The sequence below is a fragment of the Aotus nancymaae genome, unplaced genomic scaffold, assembly GCF_030222135.1.
Source record: "Aotus nancymaae isolate 86718 unplaced genomic scaffold, 86718_ANA_hifiasm-v0.15.2.pri h1tg000076l, whole genome shotgun sequence".
Lineage (NCBI taxonomy): Eukaryota > Metazoa > Chordata > Mammalia > Primates > Aotidae > Aotus > Aotus nancymaae.
Window position 1 is genome coordinate 15291760 of NW_026988491.1, and position 18414 is coordinate 15310173.

At 53.7% G+C, this 18414-nt stretch overlaps 1 protein-coding gene across 6 annotated transcripts in view; it reads right to left on the reverse strand.

Annotated features, from left to right (window-relative positions):
* SEPTIN3 (septin 3) overlaps positions 1-14481 on the reverse strand; it is a 30887-nt gene extending 16406 nt beyond the window's left edge. For 2 of the 6 annotated variants that reach the window (XM_064368095.1, XM_064368094.1), the window contains exons 1-2: positions 14247-14481; positions 10999-12521 (exon numbers count right to left, since the gene is read on the reverse strand). In XM_064368095.1, the coding sequence (XP_064224165.1) occupies positions 10999-12502 (1504 nt within the window). In that variant the 5' untranslated portion in view covers positions 12503-12521; positions 14247-14481. Of the gene's footprint in view, positions 1-2251; positions 2444-7712; positions 8009-10998; positions 12522-14246 lie in introns of those variants that run through there. The other 4 variants (XM_064368093.1, XM_064368092.1, XM_012476700.3 and 1 more) reach the window with 4 other exon arrangements.
* Positions 14482-18414: the final 3933 nt, after the last annotated feature.

An 18414-nucleotide genomic window follows, 5' to 3' on the forward strand; every position in this document is an offset into this window, starting at 1 on the left:
CCGAATCTGCATTTTCACTGGGCTTCCAGAAGAGTCATGTAGACAGTAAGTGATTCTTACTGGACTGGTGCATTCTTGTGATTATATTAGAAAAAGAACCAGGCTAGGGGACAAAGGTTTAGAGTTCCAGACCCATCTGCGTTGTTTTCCCCGAATGCCCTCGGATTAGTCATGCCTTGGTTTCTTTACTGATAGGATGGTAAGAAGAGAGGAAATTGGACAAGACCAGGGATGGTAAATAAGGTGCATTTCTCATTCCTGCTGATGAGCTGGTAGTAGCCGCCTAGACCATTATGTTAAAAAGGCTACATCTGGGTTCAGCACTGAACATGTGCCATGACTAACAGGCAGTCTGCCATGGGCACCACTGGGGAGAGAAGTAAGTGGCTCATGGATCTTGGATTTGCCATGCTTGCTCGGAGATTTCGGTTTTTTTTGAGATGGAGTCTCGCTCATCATCCAGGCTGGAGTACAGTGGCATGATCTCCACTCACAGCAACCTCTGCCTCCCAGGTTCAAGTGATTCTCCTGCCTCAGCCTCCCGAGTAGCTGGGACTACAGGCACATGCCACCACACCCAGCTACTTTTTGTATTTTTAGTAGAGACAGGATTTCACCATGTTGGCTAGGCTGGTCTCAAACTCCTGACTTCAGGTGATCCACCTGCCTCAGCCTCCCAAAGTGCTGGGATTACAGGTGTGAGCTGCCGCACCCGGCCTCTGAGATGTCTTCTAAGAGCATTCATTAATTAATTATTCTTAGGTGCCAAGTGCTGTCCTAGAAGTTGGAGGTATTGTGGTAAACAAGACATCAGCCTTACCCTCAAGGAGCTGTTCAGTGTGAGAAACCAAAACATAAGCAGGCAATTATAGTATGTTGCAATAACCACTATGAAAGAGGGTAACCACAGGGTATTGAAACAGCATTGCAAAGGGAATCCAACCCAGTCTCTCTGAGACCAAGGAAGACTTCTAGAGAAATGCAACTAAGCTGAAACCTGAAGGTGGATTTCAAAAGAGTCATGAGTTCTAGCCAGAAGGAACAGCATATGCAAAAGCTCTAAGTTAGGAAAGAGCATGGCATGTGGAGGGGCACTGTCCCTTATGAGTGAGGAGTAGAATGGTAGGTGAGAAGTGGTCATGCTAGGCCCATCTAGCATGGGAATGCTAGATGAGTTGGAGAGGTAGCAGCAGGACAGTCTAAGAGTTTAAACTTATCCTAAGATTAAAGGAGAGTTATTACGGAGTTTTAAGCAGGATGGGTGACTTGGTAAGTTTTGCAAGGTGGACGGATTATTTGGTCACTGGTGGACAAGGGACTGGAGAGGAAAGGAGACAGAGAACCAGGAGGGTTGCTGCTACTCTGAGTGTGGCCCATAGTGGCCCAGCTGCCAGGGCCCCTGAATCATTTGCTACCAGTTCTTGAGATAAGAAGTCGGCCTCAGGAGAGAAATCTACCATGTCATTGAGCACACTGTTTAGCTCAGTTGAGGTATTTTATAGCAATACTTTCCAGATGATTTATACTCTGGCCCAAGCATGAGCTGAGCTTATCTTGCTGCAGGTCAGCACTTTGACAGCACAGAGTCAGGTGGCCACGGCAAGCCAGGTGAGAGATCTAGCTCAGCATAGGGTGGCAGCAGGAGAGAGGAGAGAAGTGGGCGGACATAAGAGATATTTACCAGGTAAAATGGATAAGACTGGATGACTGACTAGATTGGGGGACGAAGGAGGAAGAGGACAGAAGGATGATGCCAGATTCCTATTTCAGCACTGACTAGACATCTCGCTGAGATGGGCTAAAGGTCCCTTCCTACTCTTACATTCTGTGACACAGTGATGCTCCTCAGTGACAAAATCCCTGGAAATTTAAAGTTTTAAAGCACTACAAAAGATCAGAAATAAGACCACCCTTCACCCAATCCTCCCACCAGCTCCCAGAGGTAGGAAAAGACATTGATGATTTTCTCATGTCACAAACCCAAAAGCAGGCTCAGCGTGATGACGGGGCTACCTGTGTACACCCAACTGGCGATGGGGCCAGGCTGACATCCACCCAAAGCTCCTACCCCTCGGTCAGCTAGTCTTAAGGGGAGAAGGGGGTCAGGCCTTTGTGATCAGCATGGTGAAATTCTCCCTTCTATAAACAGCTCATCTTAGGAGAGCCAGGATCACAGTCATTCAGGGGAAAGAAATGGGATCCTCAGTGCTGCCTGCCACCAGGCCTGCAGCAGCCCCACGGCCTTCCGTACCAACAACCATGATGTTGAAGTCGAACCCAGTCTTCATGGTCTTCTTCCGCATCTGCTCGATGATGGTGTCGATGCCGACGTAGCCCAGCAGGTTGGAGTTGATGCTCACGGGCTTCATAGGCACCGCTGGCTTAGGCCTGGGCTCAGGCACCAGCTCTGACATGGCTGTGTCCGTCCTGGTCTCTGGGAGCCCTGCAGAGACAAGGTGGGAGGGGTCAGAGGGGTGACAGGAGGACATCAGAGGTCACATGAAAGCCATGGTATTTTTCTCTTGCTACAGAATCATACAAAGTTGGGCCTTAATGGAAGGGATCTTAATGTCATCCAGTCCAGGTCCCTCATTTCATAGACGAAGAGACTGAGGCCTGGAGAAGAAAGAACTCACCTAAGAACACAGAGCAGGTTAGAGGCAAAATCTAGACCAGTGCCAGGTTCTCTGGTTGCTGGGAACTTTTTTTTTTTTTGAGATGTAGTTTTGCTCTTGTTGCCCAGACTGGAGTGCAGTGGCACAATCTCAGCTCACTGCAACCTCTGCCTCCCGGGTTCAAGTGATTCTCCTGTCTCAGCCTCCCAAGTAGCTGGGATTATAGGTGCCCACCACCATGCCTGGCTAATTTTTTGTATTTTTAGTAGAGACGGGGTTTCACCGTGTTGGCCAGTTTGCTCTCAACTCCTGACCTCAGGTGATCTACCCGCCTCGGCCTCTCAAAGTGCAGGGATTACAGGCATGAGCCACCGCGCCTGGCCTGATGAGCACTTTCAAATGCACCTCACTGCTCCAAAGCCCACATCTCTGTGTCTAGCCCAGGGGCTTCTCCATCTTGGCACTAATGACGTTTGAGTAATCCTTTATAATGGGAGGCTGACGTGCATTACAGGATAATTAGTGTCATCCGTGACCTTAGTAGCCCCCCAGGTTGTGACAACCCAAAATGTCTCTAGACAGTACCAGATGTCCCCTGGGAGGCACCATTGCCCTGCCTGAGAACCACTGGTCTAAGAAGTATCTGGGGTTATTCGGACCTGAGTCGTGCCTCTCTCCTTGAATAAAGGGCAAAGACTTTTTAGGATCCTGCACTAACATCTATTGACTGTCACTGACCTTGGCTGCTTCATCTTTTAGAAGCAAACAGGGAGGCTGGGTGCGGTGGCTCACGCCTGTAATCCCAGCACTTTGGGAGGCTGAGGCAGGTGGATCATCTGAGGTCAGGAGTTCAAGACCAGCCTGGCCAACATGGTGAAATCCAGTCTCTACTAAAAATAATAAAAATTAGCTGGGTGTGGTGGCAGGTGCCGGTAATCCCAGCGACTCGAGGCTTAGGTAGGAGAATCGCTTGAATACAGGAGGTGGAGGTTGCAGTGAGCCGAGATCGAGTCATTGCACTCCGGCCTGGGCAACAAGAGTGAAACTCTGTTTCAAAAAAAAAAAAAAAAGGCAGCAGCAGCAAACAGGTCTACCCTTCTCTGAAGAGTGGCCATCACTCCTGTCTCTTAGCCTCGGTGTCCCCTCTGTGCCATGAGCACCACTGCAGAGTAGAGGTGTCTGTACCTGGAGGAGCCCCAGATATCCTCCCAGTTATTGTTCTGAATCTGTGGGACCAGCAGGGAGGGGATGAGAACCAGATGAGGCGGTCACTTGCCTAAGATGACACAGTGTACTCTTGGAGTGGTAGATGGCAGATGAAAGGGAAGGCAGAGGAACCAGCCCCTCCCCAGTGGGGAAGGTCAACATTCCCCTGGGTCTAGTGGATCATGGGTGTGTTCACACACAGGAGAAATCTGTAGGTTTCCTTATCAGGCCACTGTCCACCAGGGTAGGTTCTAGAAAAGAGCACCTCCATTTCCCCATCTATACAATGGGGGTGTGGGGTAAAGTGGAAAGAGCCTGGCTCTGCTGCTTGTTAGCTTTGTGGACTTGGGAAGACCACCTCCCCACTAAGAGCCTGCGTCCTCCTCCATAAAATGGTAGGATCATCACTAAGACTGTGGTGAGCATTTGTGAGATGTGATGCTTAGAAGCACTGACCAATGGCCGGGCGTGGTGGCTCACGCCTGTAATCCCAGCACTTTGGGAGGCCGAGGTGAGTGGATCTCCTGAGGTCAGGAGTTCGAGACCAGCCTGGCCAACACGGTGAAACCCCATCTCTACTAAAAATACAAAAAAGTAGCTGGGTGTGGTGGCAGGAGCCTGTAATCCCAGCTACTTAGGAGGCTGAGGCAGGAGAATCACTTGAACCCAGGAGGCAGAGGTTGCAGTGAGCCAAGATCATGCCATTGCACTCCAGCCTGGGCAACAAGAGCAAAACTCTGTCTCAAAAAAAAAAAAACCCAGCACTGAGCAATATCTTACAGTCCCAGACCCTTTGCCCCTGTCCCTTTCAGGTCTGTAGGGGAAATGAAACAATGCAAGTGAAAGCACTGGTTAAAGGGAGATGTCCCCAGATGCTAGTTACACAACCCTGGTTATTGGACTCCATGTACTCTTGAGGACACCTTCCAGCTCTGCCGTTCTAGAATCCTATGGTTTATGACTAACACCCTGCAGAGTCTCAACCTTACAGGGAGGCCTGATGGAGCAGCAGATGGGCGGGAGAGAGAGGGGACAGCAGTGTTCCCTTCCCAACCCTAAACCCAGCCAGGAGTCTGCTCATCACCCTCCACCTGGTCCTTCCACCAGTACTGGCAAGACCCTCTCTCCCGGTGGAAAATTGTTCTTTCTTCTGTCATTCCCAGGCACAGCCAAATCTGTCAAAGCCTCAGGACCCCCCCTGGGCCTGGCATGGCTCCCTCTCGCTTCCCAGGAAGCTGTTGCCAGCCAGGCAGCTCCAGACGGCAGCAAGATTGGCTCAGCCCTGCAGCAGCTGACTCTCAGCAGCCTGGCCCTGCTCCTCCACTCTTGCACGTGGCTCACAGGCCCCACTCAGCACACCTGCACTGGGACCAATGCCCCATTTTTCCTGCCCAGCTGCTCACACAGACTGGGCCTTTCCATTGCCCTTCATGCCTCTGCAGCTGAGCCCATTTTGTCTTAACCTGTGTTATGAGATAGAGCCACATGGTTGCGGGGGCGGTGTTTTATCCCCATTTTACAGACTTGGAAAGTAAGTATTGTATTTATTTATGAGAGGTACTGTCAAGATTCTTACAAAGTGTGTGTTCTCACCATGGCCTGCTCAGCCCTGACCTGTCAACTGCAACATCCTAAAACAGCATACCCAAAAGATAGACCCTGATCGAGAGAGGGTCCTACCAGAGTCCCAAGCAGCTTCTAGGGGCTACTGCAGGCCGGCTGCAGGACCAGGACCTGGTAGATCTCACTTTCATTCCTCCAGCAAGCACCTATAAGCACCCATTGTGTGCACTGTACAGAGCGCCTGCTGTCAAGTCAGCCTCCCTATCACATGCCAATGACATGCCAGTCACGTGCTAACAAGCCACCCATCAGCCACAAGTAAGGCACATGTTTGCAGGTCACTGTGCCACAAGCTTTGCTGGAAGATCCCATTCGCCCTCCAACCCCTGGCTCACTCCTCCTCCTTCTCCTCCAGCATTCAGCTCCAGTGCTCCTCCCAGGAAAGCCTTTCCTTTGCTATCTGATGTGGATGGCCCTCTTCTATGCCCGCTGGAGGTATTCTGTTACTCTTCACATTCACTCATTCATTCATTCCATCCCATCCAGGCCATTTCATATGCTGTCAAATGGGGGCCAACACCAGCCAAACCCTAGACTAAATGCCAAGGACGCTTATGTACCCTAGGCAAGGTTGTTGCCCTCGAGGGCCCACCGTCTAGTAAGGATGCCTGACAAATACACAAAGACCTCTGGGGCGCACAACAAATGCTGCTCTGGAGCTAGATTTTGTAGCTCCATCCTCTGCCCCTACAGCTCCCCTGGTACCACCATGTCAACCTCAGATGGGCAGGTGACCCAGGCTTGAATCCTGGCTGGGTGACCCTTGTGAGGCTCATTTTTCTGCTGAGAAAAGTGGGGATAGAACCTACCTTGCAGTGTTGCTGTGAAGGTTATATAGAAGCAAGGATGTGAGTTATCTGGCACAACTACATGCTAGTTCTCACCCTTCTTTAGGGCAGGGCCATGTCTTATTGATCTCTGTGCCCCAGTCTACCTAGCATACCACTCATTCATTCATTCATTCATTCAGATCATGAATGAATGAATGAGTGAATGAGAGCCGAAGGGTGAGGCAGGTGTCAGAGACCTGTCTTTCTCTTCCCTCAGATACTTCTCCCCATGCAGAGCACCTCACCTTTCTCTCCCCTTGGATACTTCTCCCCATGCAGAGCACCTCACCCTTCTCTTCCCTCAGATGCTTCTCCTCATGCAGAGCAGCTGACCCCCAGAGAGCAATGGCTGTTGTCTCTGCCAAAGTCAAGGGGGTAGAATTGTTGAGATCTCCTCCTTCCTCTCCAACAAGGATTGGAGGGGGGCTCCCCAAGGGTGGGGAAGAGCTCAGGTTGGGGTCACAGCAGGGTGCAACTCAAGTCTGCCATCCTGTTTAGAGGGTCCTTGGGGCCCCCCTCAGCTCCTGGCTCTCCCAGGGCCCCTGGAGAAGGGGGATCTGCCTCCAGCACCCTCTGCCGGAAGCTACCTGCCCCATCAGTGCTCCAGGGAGAGGCACCATCCACCTGACTCAGGGCGGCCAAGTCCCCCACAGAAACAGCCCCTCCATTCCCAAGCTAACCAAAGACCCTGGCACTTCCTTTTACAGGCAAATGAATGGCTTTGGCTTTGTCTGGCCCAGGGACCCCACCCCTCTGTTGGGAAGGTGGTAGCTGGGGGAGGGGACCTTTCCAAAATACCACCTGCTTAGTGCAGGCCTCCCTCTTCCTTCTGCCCTGAAGGGGGATCTTCCTCAGCCCCCAGCAGCCTTCAAGACCCCACCACCACCCACAGAGGCAATTCCGGCCCACCCCAGCTCCAGCCCTGGACTCTGGGAAAGGGAATCACGAAAGCTCTCTGGGTCCTTTCCCATTGGCAGGAGCGGAGGGCCCTAGGACACCCCTTCCCCCATCCCAGTCCTCTGGAGGCCAATGGGTTCCCTTGGAGACCACCAGCTGGTGCTTGTCTCAGCGTGTGCCTGTGGGGGCCGGGAGGGAGGGGACGATTGTGTCAGTGCACAGGTCTTATCCGGCTGGCATGGCCCTGGCACCTGTGCGTGGCCTATGTGTGTGCGTGTCTTGGTGTACTCCAGCGTGGGGCTTTCTGTGCGAATATGGGTCCCTGCTTGCGTGTCCGTGGGTCCCTGCGTCTCCCCGCGTCCTGTGTCTGTTCTCTCTGAGACTGTCTCTCTCGAGGTGGGTGCCACCGTGTGTGCGTGTGTCCGTGCATCTGTCACCGCGCGTGGGCTCCTCGGCGTGGAAACCCTCCCCAGGGAGCGCCTCTGGCCGCGCTGGCCGGGGCCGCAGCCCACTCCTGGCGGGTGCCCGCCGGCCGCCCTACCTTTGGACATGAATCCTCCTTTGTCTCCGTTCCTCCAAGGAGATGCTCCCGGCGCGGGGCTGCAAGGCTGAGCGGGGCGCGGGCTCCCCCGGGCCGAGCGGCCCCGGCAGCCGGGCCTCGCCCCTCCGCGCTCTCCGCCCACCCGCCCGGCCCGCGGCCCCGCCGCGCCGCCCCTGCGCCCCGCGCCGCCGCGCCCGCCCGGGACTTCGCCTCGGCTCGCTCGGCGCCGCGCCGCTCCTGTCCGCGCGCACGGTTGCCGCCGCCGCCAGCCGCCGCCGCTGCCACCCGCACCACGTGACCGCGCGCCCGCCGGCCCCGCCGAGGGCCCCGCCCCCTCCCGCACGCTGGAACGGGCCCCGGGTCCAGGCTGCGGGCGGCCCAGGAACCGCGCACGCGGGCTCCAGGTGCCCGGCCCGGAAAGGTGTCCGCATCCCAGTCCCTTCTCTCCCGCTGAGTCCGCTCCCGGCCCTTTACCCGCTAGGCTGCGGTGGGGCGGGGCGGGGGGTGCGCAGGGGACCAGTGGCAGCTGCGGGCGGCCGTGCGCGCGCGTGAGTCACGCGGGGGCTGGAGTGTTGCGCGGGCGCCTGTAGAGCCCTGAGTCAGGGGCCCGGGTTCCAGGCCCTTCTCCGGGATGCTGAACCAATAACCTTGAGCCAGCTAGGAACTTGCCTGAGCCTCAATTTGCCCATTAGAAAAAAATTGTATGCATTCAGTGGACACTAACGGACAGCATATTGCCAGGCCCTGGGAGCACAGGGGTGAGGACAACCATCCCTGCCCTCGAAGGTTCTGGGTCTAGTAGAGGAAACAGGAAGCTGGAATGTCCTAATGCAGTGGCTGGGGTTCACGCAGGGGACTGAGGGTGCAGGCAGGTGAGCACCCTGGGGAGAGGGGGCTTGGAAGACTTCTTGGAGGAGGTGAGGGCCAGATGGAAAGGCAAATGGGAGTGGGAGGGAAGAAGGGAGAAGGAGAGGCATTCTGCAGAGAGGGCAGCAGAGATAAGGGGGCCCAGGAGTGAGAGCTGCGTGGTGCTGGTGGACAGCCCACAGCCCTTGGTGTGACTGAAGCAGAGAAAATTCCAGACAGGTATGTAGAGCTAAATAAGAGGCTGGAGAAGTCCGCACGCAGTCTTGGAAGCTGGACTTTAAGAGAAGGTAATGGTGAGTCACTGATGAATATTAAGCTGACAGTGCTGCCATTCAGTATGTGAGTCCTTGCAGCAGTTGTGTGTGGACAGGGGTGGAGCCGGTGGGTGGAGGGTGGCCTCCCAGGGGCAGAAGGATGGAGAAGAGGGGACAGCCAGCCAGGTACTTGAGTACTGAGGAGGTAAATCAACAAGGTGGGAAGTAGACTGGATGAGATGGCAAGAGAGAGATGAGGAAAAAGAGGATACCCGGGTTTCTAGGCACTGGATAGAAGGTAGGTGATGCCTATAGCTGAGAGAGTGAGATCAGGAGTCAGTTCAGGAAGAAAAGGGCTACCTCTGGACGTGCCCGGGAGACATCTGGGTAGATAAGCCTAGCAGCCTGCTAGCTGCCCACATTGGCACTGGAGACAGGGCTGGGCTGCAGATGGAGGGAGAGCTGAGGTCTCATAGGGAGAAGTGAAGACCAGAGCTTAGGTGAGGTGCCCAGACTGAGTGTGCGGGATGAAGGGAAAGGGGTCTAACAATATAAAGACTCAATTCTGGTGTGAGACTGGATGCCTTCCAGGCACCTTTCCAGACCTAGAAACTCTGAGCCCTTGAAATGCTGGGAATGAGACTGCCCAAAGTAGAAATTCCAAAAATCTGGATTCCAGTCAGCTTACTGCCACCAGCCAACTTTGATGTGACTTTAGGCATGTCACAGGCTTTCCAAGACCAAATGAATGTCCAGCCCTTGTGTTGGCCTGTTTAGTGTTCTGTGTAGGACTTCCATATGTACAAGGCTCCGACTTACCTTTCAGGATTAAAGGGCTGGGGGTGGGGGACCAAGAAAGAGACATCCAGGTAAGGCACCTTTTAAGCAACAGATACCTTCCTAAAAGGCTGAGTGTAAATGGATTTGGAAAGTCTCAGGTGAGGTCATTATCTCACATCCAGAGGAGGCTACAGGGACTACTATTAGACAAATCACCACTTCCTAAAGTGCTAGTCAGTATTTTCACATAGGAGGTTTGCTTCTTTCTTTTTTTTTTTTTTTTTTGGAGACAGAGTTTTGCTCTGTTGCCCAGGCTGCAGTGCATGGCGCAATCTTGGCTCACTGCAACCTCTGCCTCCCAGGTTCAAGCAGTTCTCTGCCTCTGCCTCCGGAATAGCTGGAATTACAGGTGCCTGCCACCACGCTGGGCTAATTTTTTGCATTTTTAGTAGAGAGGGGGTTTCACCATCTTGGCCAGGCTGATCTTGAACTCCTGACCTCGTGATCCACCCACCTAGGCTTCCCTAAGTACTGGGATTACAGGCGTGAGCCTCTTCACCTGGCTGGAGGCTTGCTTTTAAAGCTGGACTCACCTACTGATCAGCTGATTATTCCAGCTCTTCAGGGATCAAAGAAACCCAGGAGATGCTAAAAGGAGGATTCACCAATTGCTCCTCCACAAGTTACCCCTGTAAACCTTTCTTTTTCTTTCTTTTTTTTTTTTTTAAGACAGAGTCTTGCTCTGTCACCCAGGCTGGAGTGCAGTGGCTCGATCATGGCTCACTGCGACCTCCACTTCCTGTGTTCAAGCATTTCTCTCACCTCAGCCTCCCAAGTAGCTGGAACTACAGGCATGTGCCACTACGCCCGGCTAATTTTTGTATTTTTAGTAGAGACGGGGTATCAGCATGTTGGCCAGGCTGGTCTCGAACTCCTGACCTCAAGTGATCCACCTGCCTTGGCCTCCCAAAGTGCTAGGATTACAGGCATGAGCCACTGCCCCGGCCCTTATTTTTTATTTTTTGTAGAGACAGTCTCACCATGTTGCCCAAGCTGGTCTTGAACTCCTGCACTCAAGCAGTCTTCCCATCTCAGCCTTCCAAAATGCTGGGATTACAGGCATGAGCCACCACACCTGGCCAAAACCTTCTTTCTGATACTTTCCCTCAGCCTGACCTCAGACTGGCAGGTTAGAACCCAGCTCAGAGTACAGCCTCTATGTACAGCCCGAAAACCTTATTTCCTTTTCTCCCAACCCATTCAACTCTGACCTTAGAGTCCTTTCTCCCTTTCCCAACCCATGCAAGCAAGATCCATCTCCAAGCTCGTACACCTCCACCCCCGCCCGCAGCCTAGTCCATCCCCAACCAAATTTCTGCATTTACCTTTGGATTCTGTGGCCAGGTCCAGTGTGGCAGGCTCTGTGGCTCCATCCGTGGAAGCATCAGTGTGGTCCAGTGCTGGGTCTGTGCATCTGCTTGACATCACCAGGCGTGTAGCAACGTCTGATATGGTCAGGTTATTAACACTGCCCAGTGTGTTCTTCCCAGTGGCTGGGTCTGGGGTTACTGGCACAACCGAACCCACAGCTGTGCCCATCCTGCTTGTGTCCAAAGCAAGAGAATTCATAGCCAAGCCCAGCTTAGTTCTGTTTGCTCTGGCCAAAGCCATGGCTGTTTCCAACCTAGTGGTGCCCACTGTCGCTGTGACTGTGTCCAGCTTGAGTGGGTCTGATGTTGCCGAATCCATGGCTGTGCCCTCTGTGGTCGTATCTGGCTTGGCTGTGCTTCTTGTAGCCATGGCTTTGCCCAGCTTGTCTGGGTCTGAGGCTATCAAATCCATGACCATGCCTGGCTTGGTTGTCCGTACTGTAGTCAGATTCATGGCCGTGCCCGGCTTGACTGTGCCTGCTGTAGCCAAGTTCATGGCTTTGCCTGACTTGACTATCCCTCCCGAAGACAAGTCTCTGGCTGTGCCCAGCTTGATATCCAGAGCAGGGAACTCTGTGCCTGTGTCCAGTCTGGATGTGTTTGGTGTGGCTAAACTGATAGCCAAGCTAGGTTTGTTGGTGGCCACTGTGGCTAAATGTCTGGCTGCGTCTGTCCTTGTGTCCACAGCAGTCAAATTCACAGCCTCAGTGGCCCTTTGGAGACGCCCCTGGGGTCTGGGGATCCCCCTGGCCCGGGGCTTGCCTTTTCCTGGAGAAGCTCTGGTAGGTGTGTGGGCAGTCACTGAGGCAAGGTGCCCCTGGCCCACTGAGCCTGGCTCTGCCAGGACTGGTGTGCTCTGGGCTAACCGGGATTGGAAAGGTAAAGCCAGGTAGGAACTCACCAGGGGCTTCTCCGTGGCAGGTATGCTGCTGGATTTGGTCAGACCTGGGTTCTCTGGGCCCTCGGAGTGGACCCTGCCCCCTGGCACTAGGGTCACAGGTGGTGAGCCTGGCAAGGACAGCCTACCTCCTTCATGGGGAGCAGCTTTCCTTCCCGGGGTAGGCGACCCTTCCCAGTGAGAAAGTGGGAGATCCAGGGACCGTGCCTGGCTGTTCTGACGGAGCGTCAAGGAGATGGAGCTGAGCTTCCTAGGTACAAGGCTGCTGGTGGGAAGGGGGCTCGAGGAAGCCCCCAGAGCAATGACCATCTCCTGTGGGGGCACACTCTGGGTCCTGGCTCTAAGGCCTGGCCGGCTGGAGGTGTGTGGGATATGGCTTTGGGGGAAGGTGTCCAGATGGATGGTCTTCCTGAGGACAGGGGTGAGCGGGGATCTGCCTCCAGGAAGTCTTGAGGGGTGGGTAGGGCGCCCCAGCACATGGCTACGGGAGAAAGAGGTTCTCGGGCCTGGAGCTCCATGTGACTGCATCTCTGGAGGAGCAGGAACAAAGTTGTGGTCCATCCAGGCCGTTTGTCTTTCCCTGAGGCAATCAACAGAGAGAAGAGGCCAGACAGGGATGAGGAGCTCAGGCCTGGAGCTCTCAGCCCTCCCCTTCCTGACCAGCAGCTGAGCATTGCCAGGTCTAAAGGGGCCTGGTTCTGAGGACCATCCAGTCCTTAGTGGAGGACACATGTAACTTCCTCCAGCCCTCCTATGGCTCCTACCTGCAGCAGACTGACCTGCACCTTGTACTCAACCCATCCCTGGCCAGCTACCACACAGCAGGTGGGCACATCCAGTGAGCAGGCTGCCTCCAGCATGGGGGAACTTAGGCCGGGCTTACATCTCCCTTTGCCTGGGCCTGAGTATGGCCCCTGTCTCCGTGGACAGCTCTGTGGAGGCCACATACATGTTCAGGGACTCCACAGGAGGGCAGTGGTTACTGGAGACCTCTCTGCCTTTCTCTTCCAGAAAGAACCAAAGGGCTGTGGATTCCCACCCACAGCAGCCAGCATAGGCGCTAGGAGCTCAGGTGTCTGGGATGAGAGAGGATCAATTTGGCGTGGAGCCGCAGAACCAAGAAAGAGCCCTGAGCTGATCTAGTGCTGGAGTCGGAAACAGAGCCAGCCCTGGAGAAGGTGAGGCTTCGGAAATGGAGAAGCAGTGAGTGTTCACAGAAGGAGGCTTATCCAGTGAACAAGCCATGGTCCCTGCCCTTGGAGAGCCCGCCACCCCCAGGGATGCCAGGCAAGGAAGTACGTAGGCCTCCGCCAAGCTAAGCATTATGGGTAGGAAGGCAGGAGGCTAGACCTGAGCCAGGGCTATTCCTACAGAAGGCCCGAAGATGAGAAAGTGTGGCATCTTTCTGAAACTCCAACATGGGGCTCCTAGGCTGTATCTAACAGGGAAGGGAGCGCAAAGGCTGCAGGTGAGCCGGGGTCCAGGCCAGGCTACAGCAATGCTCAGGCCAGGGAAGGTGACCCATCCAGATCTGCAGAAGGGAATGGCCACTCAGGAGCAGTGTGACAGAGGGACCAGAGGGGAACAGAATTGAAGCAAAGATCCCATGAGGACATAGTTGAAACTCTCTGCTTCGTAGGCTGTGGAAGGCACAGGGCTAGGGCTAGGGCTGGAGGAGGCTGCATTGCACAGGGGTAGAAGTGGCAAGACTGCCTGGGTTAGGGCATGGGCACAAGGGGGTGTTGAAGATGAAGCTCAGGATTCTGGCTGTGATCTTAGTAGATGGGCCACTCCTCCCTGCCACTCTGGACTCCATGTAACTCACCCTCTGGAACAAACTTGGTTCGGATTTTTTTTTTAACACAGCAGGCTGGGACCTGCAGCTTGGGGGACAAGGCCAGGGCTGGTGGGAGGAGCCAGTCCCAGAGGGCTCATGGGGAGGGGAGTGATCACATAGCCAGGTCCTTGAGGTCTGGAGCAGGGACAGGGAAGGCAGGACACCATATGGGGAAGGCATCACCCCTCACTGTGGTGCCCCCAGCCCCTCATCCCTCTCCAGCTATACATTTGTACCCAAGACTGTCCTGGCCACCAACCCTGCACAACCAAATACACTTTGGCATGCATGTTTGCCCTGCACTTAGCCACAAACAACTCCCCTCAGTGTGCACACCCACACACAGAGAGCAGGCCAGAGGACAAGGTGTCCGAGGGTGTCACAGAACCCCCATCCCCTCACTACACTTCCATCTTCCATGGATTGCCTGGTCCTGTTCCCCCCATCCCCCCCGACACAAACACCTACCTTGATCAGAGAACAAGAAGGATCCAGTGGGTTTAGGAAGCTGAGGCCCATGCAGGCTCCTCACCTCCCTTGCACCCAGAGACTGGCCATGGTGGCCGGCTTAGGGGCCTTGTCCCTCTGGTCCTCTCCTCAGATCCTGCTCAGCCTCCAGGCCACAGTGCCCAGGCACAGGGCCCAGCCCTCTGCTGACTGTCCCACCAGCTACATCCCCAGAGACTGGGCTGGGCTGGGCTCTGGCACAGGGAGAGGCTGGCTTCCTAGGAGTGGGCGGCTGTGAATGGCTGCTCTGAGCCTCTGGAATCCTGAAGAGCCATGGGAGGCTGGTAACAGCCAGGCTGGCACTCAAGGCCACCTGCGGGGTGGTTCCCTACAGCCTGCCCTCCCCAAATTTGCTCTGCCTTCCACAGACTCTGATGCCTGGGGAGTGAGTCTACAGTAAAAACAGGGGTACTCCAAATATGGCTGCACTCTGGTGGTCCCAGCACCAATCTCTCTCTGGCTCTCCCTCTGTGCCCTTCATGCCCTGTTCAGCTCTGCAACCCTCAGGCCATCTTGCCCACTCACCTGGTCTTTCCTCAAGTGGGCTGGAGTTCCTGGAGGCTAGAGCTCCTTCAACAACTATTCCCTGAGCCCCAGCTTGCTCCAGCCAGACCCTGTACCCATCCCCTAAGGGTGTGAAGGGGACTCCTAGGTTTGCCTCTGAGGGGACCACAAAGCCACCCAGCCTGGCTCTGGCAATGCAGACTCTTAGCAGCACCTGCCTGCTGATGGATGGGAGCCCTCTTCTGTGTTCCCACAGCCCCTGGCTGCCTCTGTCATAGCATTGGTGATAATAATGATGGTGTTGATAACAGCTACCATTTCCTGAGCACTGGCTCTGTGCCCGGTACCATGCCAGGGCTGGGCAGAGCTCACGGTCTGCTAGGAAGATGGGTATGTAAACAGATCCTATAGTACTATCCTCTACAGTGATGGCAGACATCCTCTGAGCACTCAGTCTCCTGGCATCTCCTTTCATCTCCGCCTCGTCACCTGCTTTTTGCCAAGGAGGACGTTGCAGCCCACACAACACTGTGTTGTCTGGTCTGCTCTCCTGTGTGTCTCTCTCTTTAGCGAGTGAGCCTCTTGAGCTGCACTGGGCAATAGAGCTTTCGGTGATAATGGAAGAGTCCTATGTCTATGCTGTCCAATACAGTAGCCGCTAGCCACAGATGGCTACCGATCACTTAAAGTGTGGCTACAGTGACCAAGGAACTGGATTTTTAACTTTATTTTATTTTAATTTGTGGCAATCATATTAGACAGCTCACTTCTGTTTTGTTTGGTTGTTGTTATTGTTAGTTTTTTTGAATAAGGTTTCTTTTTTTTTTTTTTTTTTTTGAGACAGAGTTTTGCTCTTGTCATCCAGGCTGGAGTGCAGTGGCACAATCTCAGCTCACTGCAACCTCTGCCTCCTCTGTCTCAGCCTCCCAAGTAGCTGGGATTACAGGCGCCCACCACCACACTTGGCTAATTTTTGTATTTTTGGTAGAGACAGGTTTTCACCATGTTGGCCAGGCTGGTCTTGAACACCTGACCTCAGATGATCGGCCCGCCTTGGCCACCCAAAGTTTTGGGTTTACAGGTGTGAGCCATGGTGCCCAGCTTGAACAGAATTTCACTCTGTTGCCCAGGCTGGAAGACAGTGGCGCCACCATGTGATTCTCCCACTTCTGCCTCCAGAGTAGCTGGGACCACAGGCATGCACTAGCATGCCCCGCTAATTTTTTATTTTTTGTAGAGACGGGGGTGGGGGGGTCTCCCTGTGTTGCCCAGCTGGTCTCAAACTCCTGAGCCCAAGCAGTACTCATGCGCCCAAGCAGTACTCCTGCCTCCACCTCCCAAAGTGCTGGGATTACAGTCATGAGTCACTGTGCCCAGCCAACAGCTCGATTCTGAAGGGCCTGGATCTTCTTCTCTGGGCCCCAGGGCCTGGCAAGAATCAATTTCAGTAAGTTCCTTTTATTTGAGAGTCTTACGGTATCACCCAGGCTGGAGTGTAGTGGCGCCATCTTGACTCACTGCAACCTCCGCCTCCTGGGTTTAAGCCTCAGGATTCTCCTGCCCCAGCCTCCTTAGTAGCTGGGATTACAGACGTGTGCCACCACACCCAATTTTTGTATTTTTAGTAGAGACGGGGTTTCACCATGTTAGCCAGGCTGGTCTCAAACTCCTTACCTCAAGTGATCCACTCGCCTCATCCTCCCAAAGTGCTGGGATTACAGGCATGAGCCACCATGTCCGACCAGCAAGTTTCTTTGAAAGAAATAATGAATGAATGAATGAATGAATGAATGAATGAATGATTGAATGTTAACTGTGTGGGCCTAGCACCCATCCCTCTTCTTATCCTTTCTCTCCCCTTATAGCTTTAGGTTCTCAAACTTGGCTGGGCTCTGGTTACCAAGGCAACCTTCTGGGATCCCAGTGGATGGGGAAGGGGAGCTGTCTGAAGCGTCCTTGCCTTTAGGCCCTGAGGACTGGCCTGACTTAAGAATAGAGGGTGCTGGGAAGGAGAGGGCATAGCCCTGCCTGGGCAGATGGAAGCAAGGGAGCCTTTTCTGGGCCCAGCGCCATTGGATTACATGATCTCTGTGAGATAAGCAGCCTTGGACAGAAATCAGAAGCCCTGGGTTCTCTCCCCACTTTGGCCAGTGATTCACCAGATTCACTTGTGCTTCTGGGACTCAGTTACTTTTTAAAATAGGGATCAGGCTGGGCCTAGTGGCTCACGCCTGTAATCTCAGCACTTTAGGAGGCTGAGGCAGGTGGATCACAAGGTCAGGAGATCGAGACCATCCTGGCTAACACGATAAAGCCCTGTCTCTACTAAAAATACAAAAAATTAGCCTGGCACGGTGGTGTGCGCCTGTAATCCCAGCTACTCAGGAGGCTAAGGCAGAAGAATTGCTTGAACCCAAGAAATGGAGGTTGCAGCGAGCTGAGATCATGCCACTGTACTCTAGCCTGGTGACAGAGTGAGACTCTATCTCAAAAAAAAAAAAATAAAAAAAAATAAAATAAATTAAATTAAATAGGGATCCGATGCCCTCATGTGGTTGGTCTCTTTTACTTCAAGATCTAGAATTCTTCCATCTTGCTCCCTGCCAGGCTATTAGGCCCTTGAGAGCAAGGCCTGAGTCTGTTCATCTCTGCATCCTCCTGCCCATCTACCCTGCTTAGAGGCTTAGAGGAAGCTGCCTGTCCAGTAATTACAGGCCAAGGTTCAGCTGCCCTCTAGGGGACCAAAGTGACAGTGGCGGTCTCCTATCTACACATATGGTGCTTTCCCATCAAAGGAAAGATCCGCAGGCCTGGAATTGGCCTCAGAGAACAGAGGCCTCCACTCAACCACAAAACCATTGTGGTGGCCTCCCAGACAAGTGGCATAGGCTCGGGAGTCTTTCAAGCCTGGGTTTGTTACAGTTATGTGATTTTAAACAAGTCAGTCTCCCTGAGCTCCCATTTCATCTGTAAAACAGAGATTATATCAGTCAGGATTAGTTAAGTTATGCTGCAGTAACAACCACTCCCAAATCCCAGTGACTGATTAACAACACATTGATTTTTTTTTTTTTTTTTTTTTTTTTTGAGACAGGGTCTCACTCTGTCACCTAAGCTGGAGTGTATTGGCACAATCACAGCTCACTGTAGCCCCGACCTACCCAGGCTCAGGTGATCCTCCCACCTCAGCTTTCCGAGTAGCTGGGACTACAGGCATGTGACACCATGCCCAGCCAATTTTTCTTTTTCTTTTTTTTTTTCGGAGATGGAGTTTTGTTCTTGTTGCCCAGGCTGGAGTGCAATGGCACGATGTCGGCTCACTGCAAATTCGCCTCCCAGTTTCAAGTGATCCTCCTGCCTCAGCCTCCCAAGTAGTTGGGATTACAGGCATGCGCCACCACGCCCGACTAATTTTATAGTTTTAGTAGAGACGGGGTTTCACCATGTTGGTCAGGCTGGTCTTGAACTTCTGATCTCAAGTGATCCACCTTCCTTGGCCTCCAAAGTGCTAGAATTATAGGTGTGCGCCACAGTGCCTGGCCTAACTTCTCTAAGTTTTGTAGAAACAGGGTTTTGCCATGTTACCCAGGCTGGTCTCTAACTCCTGGCTTCAAGCGATCCTCCC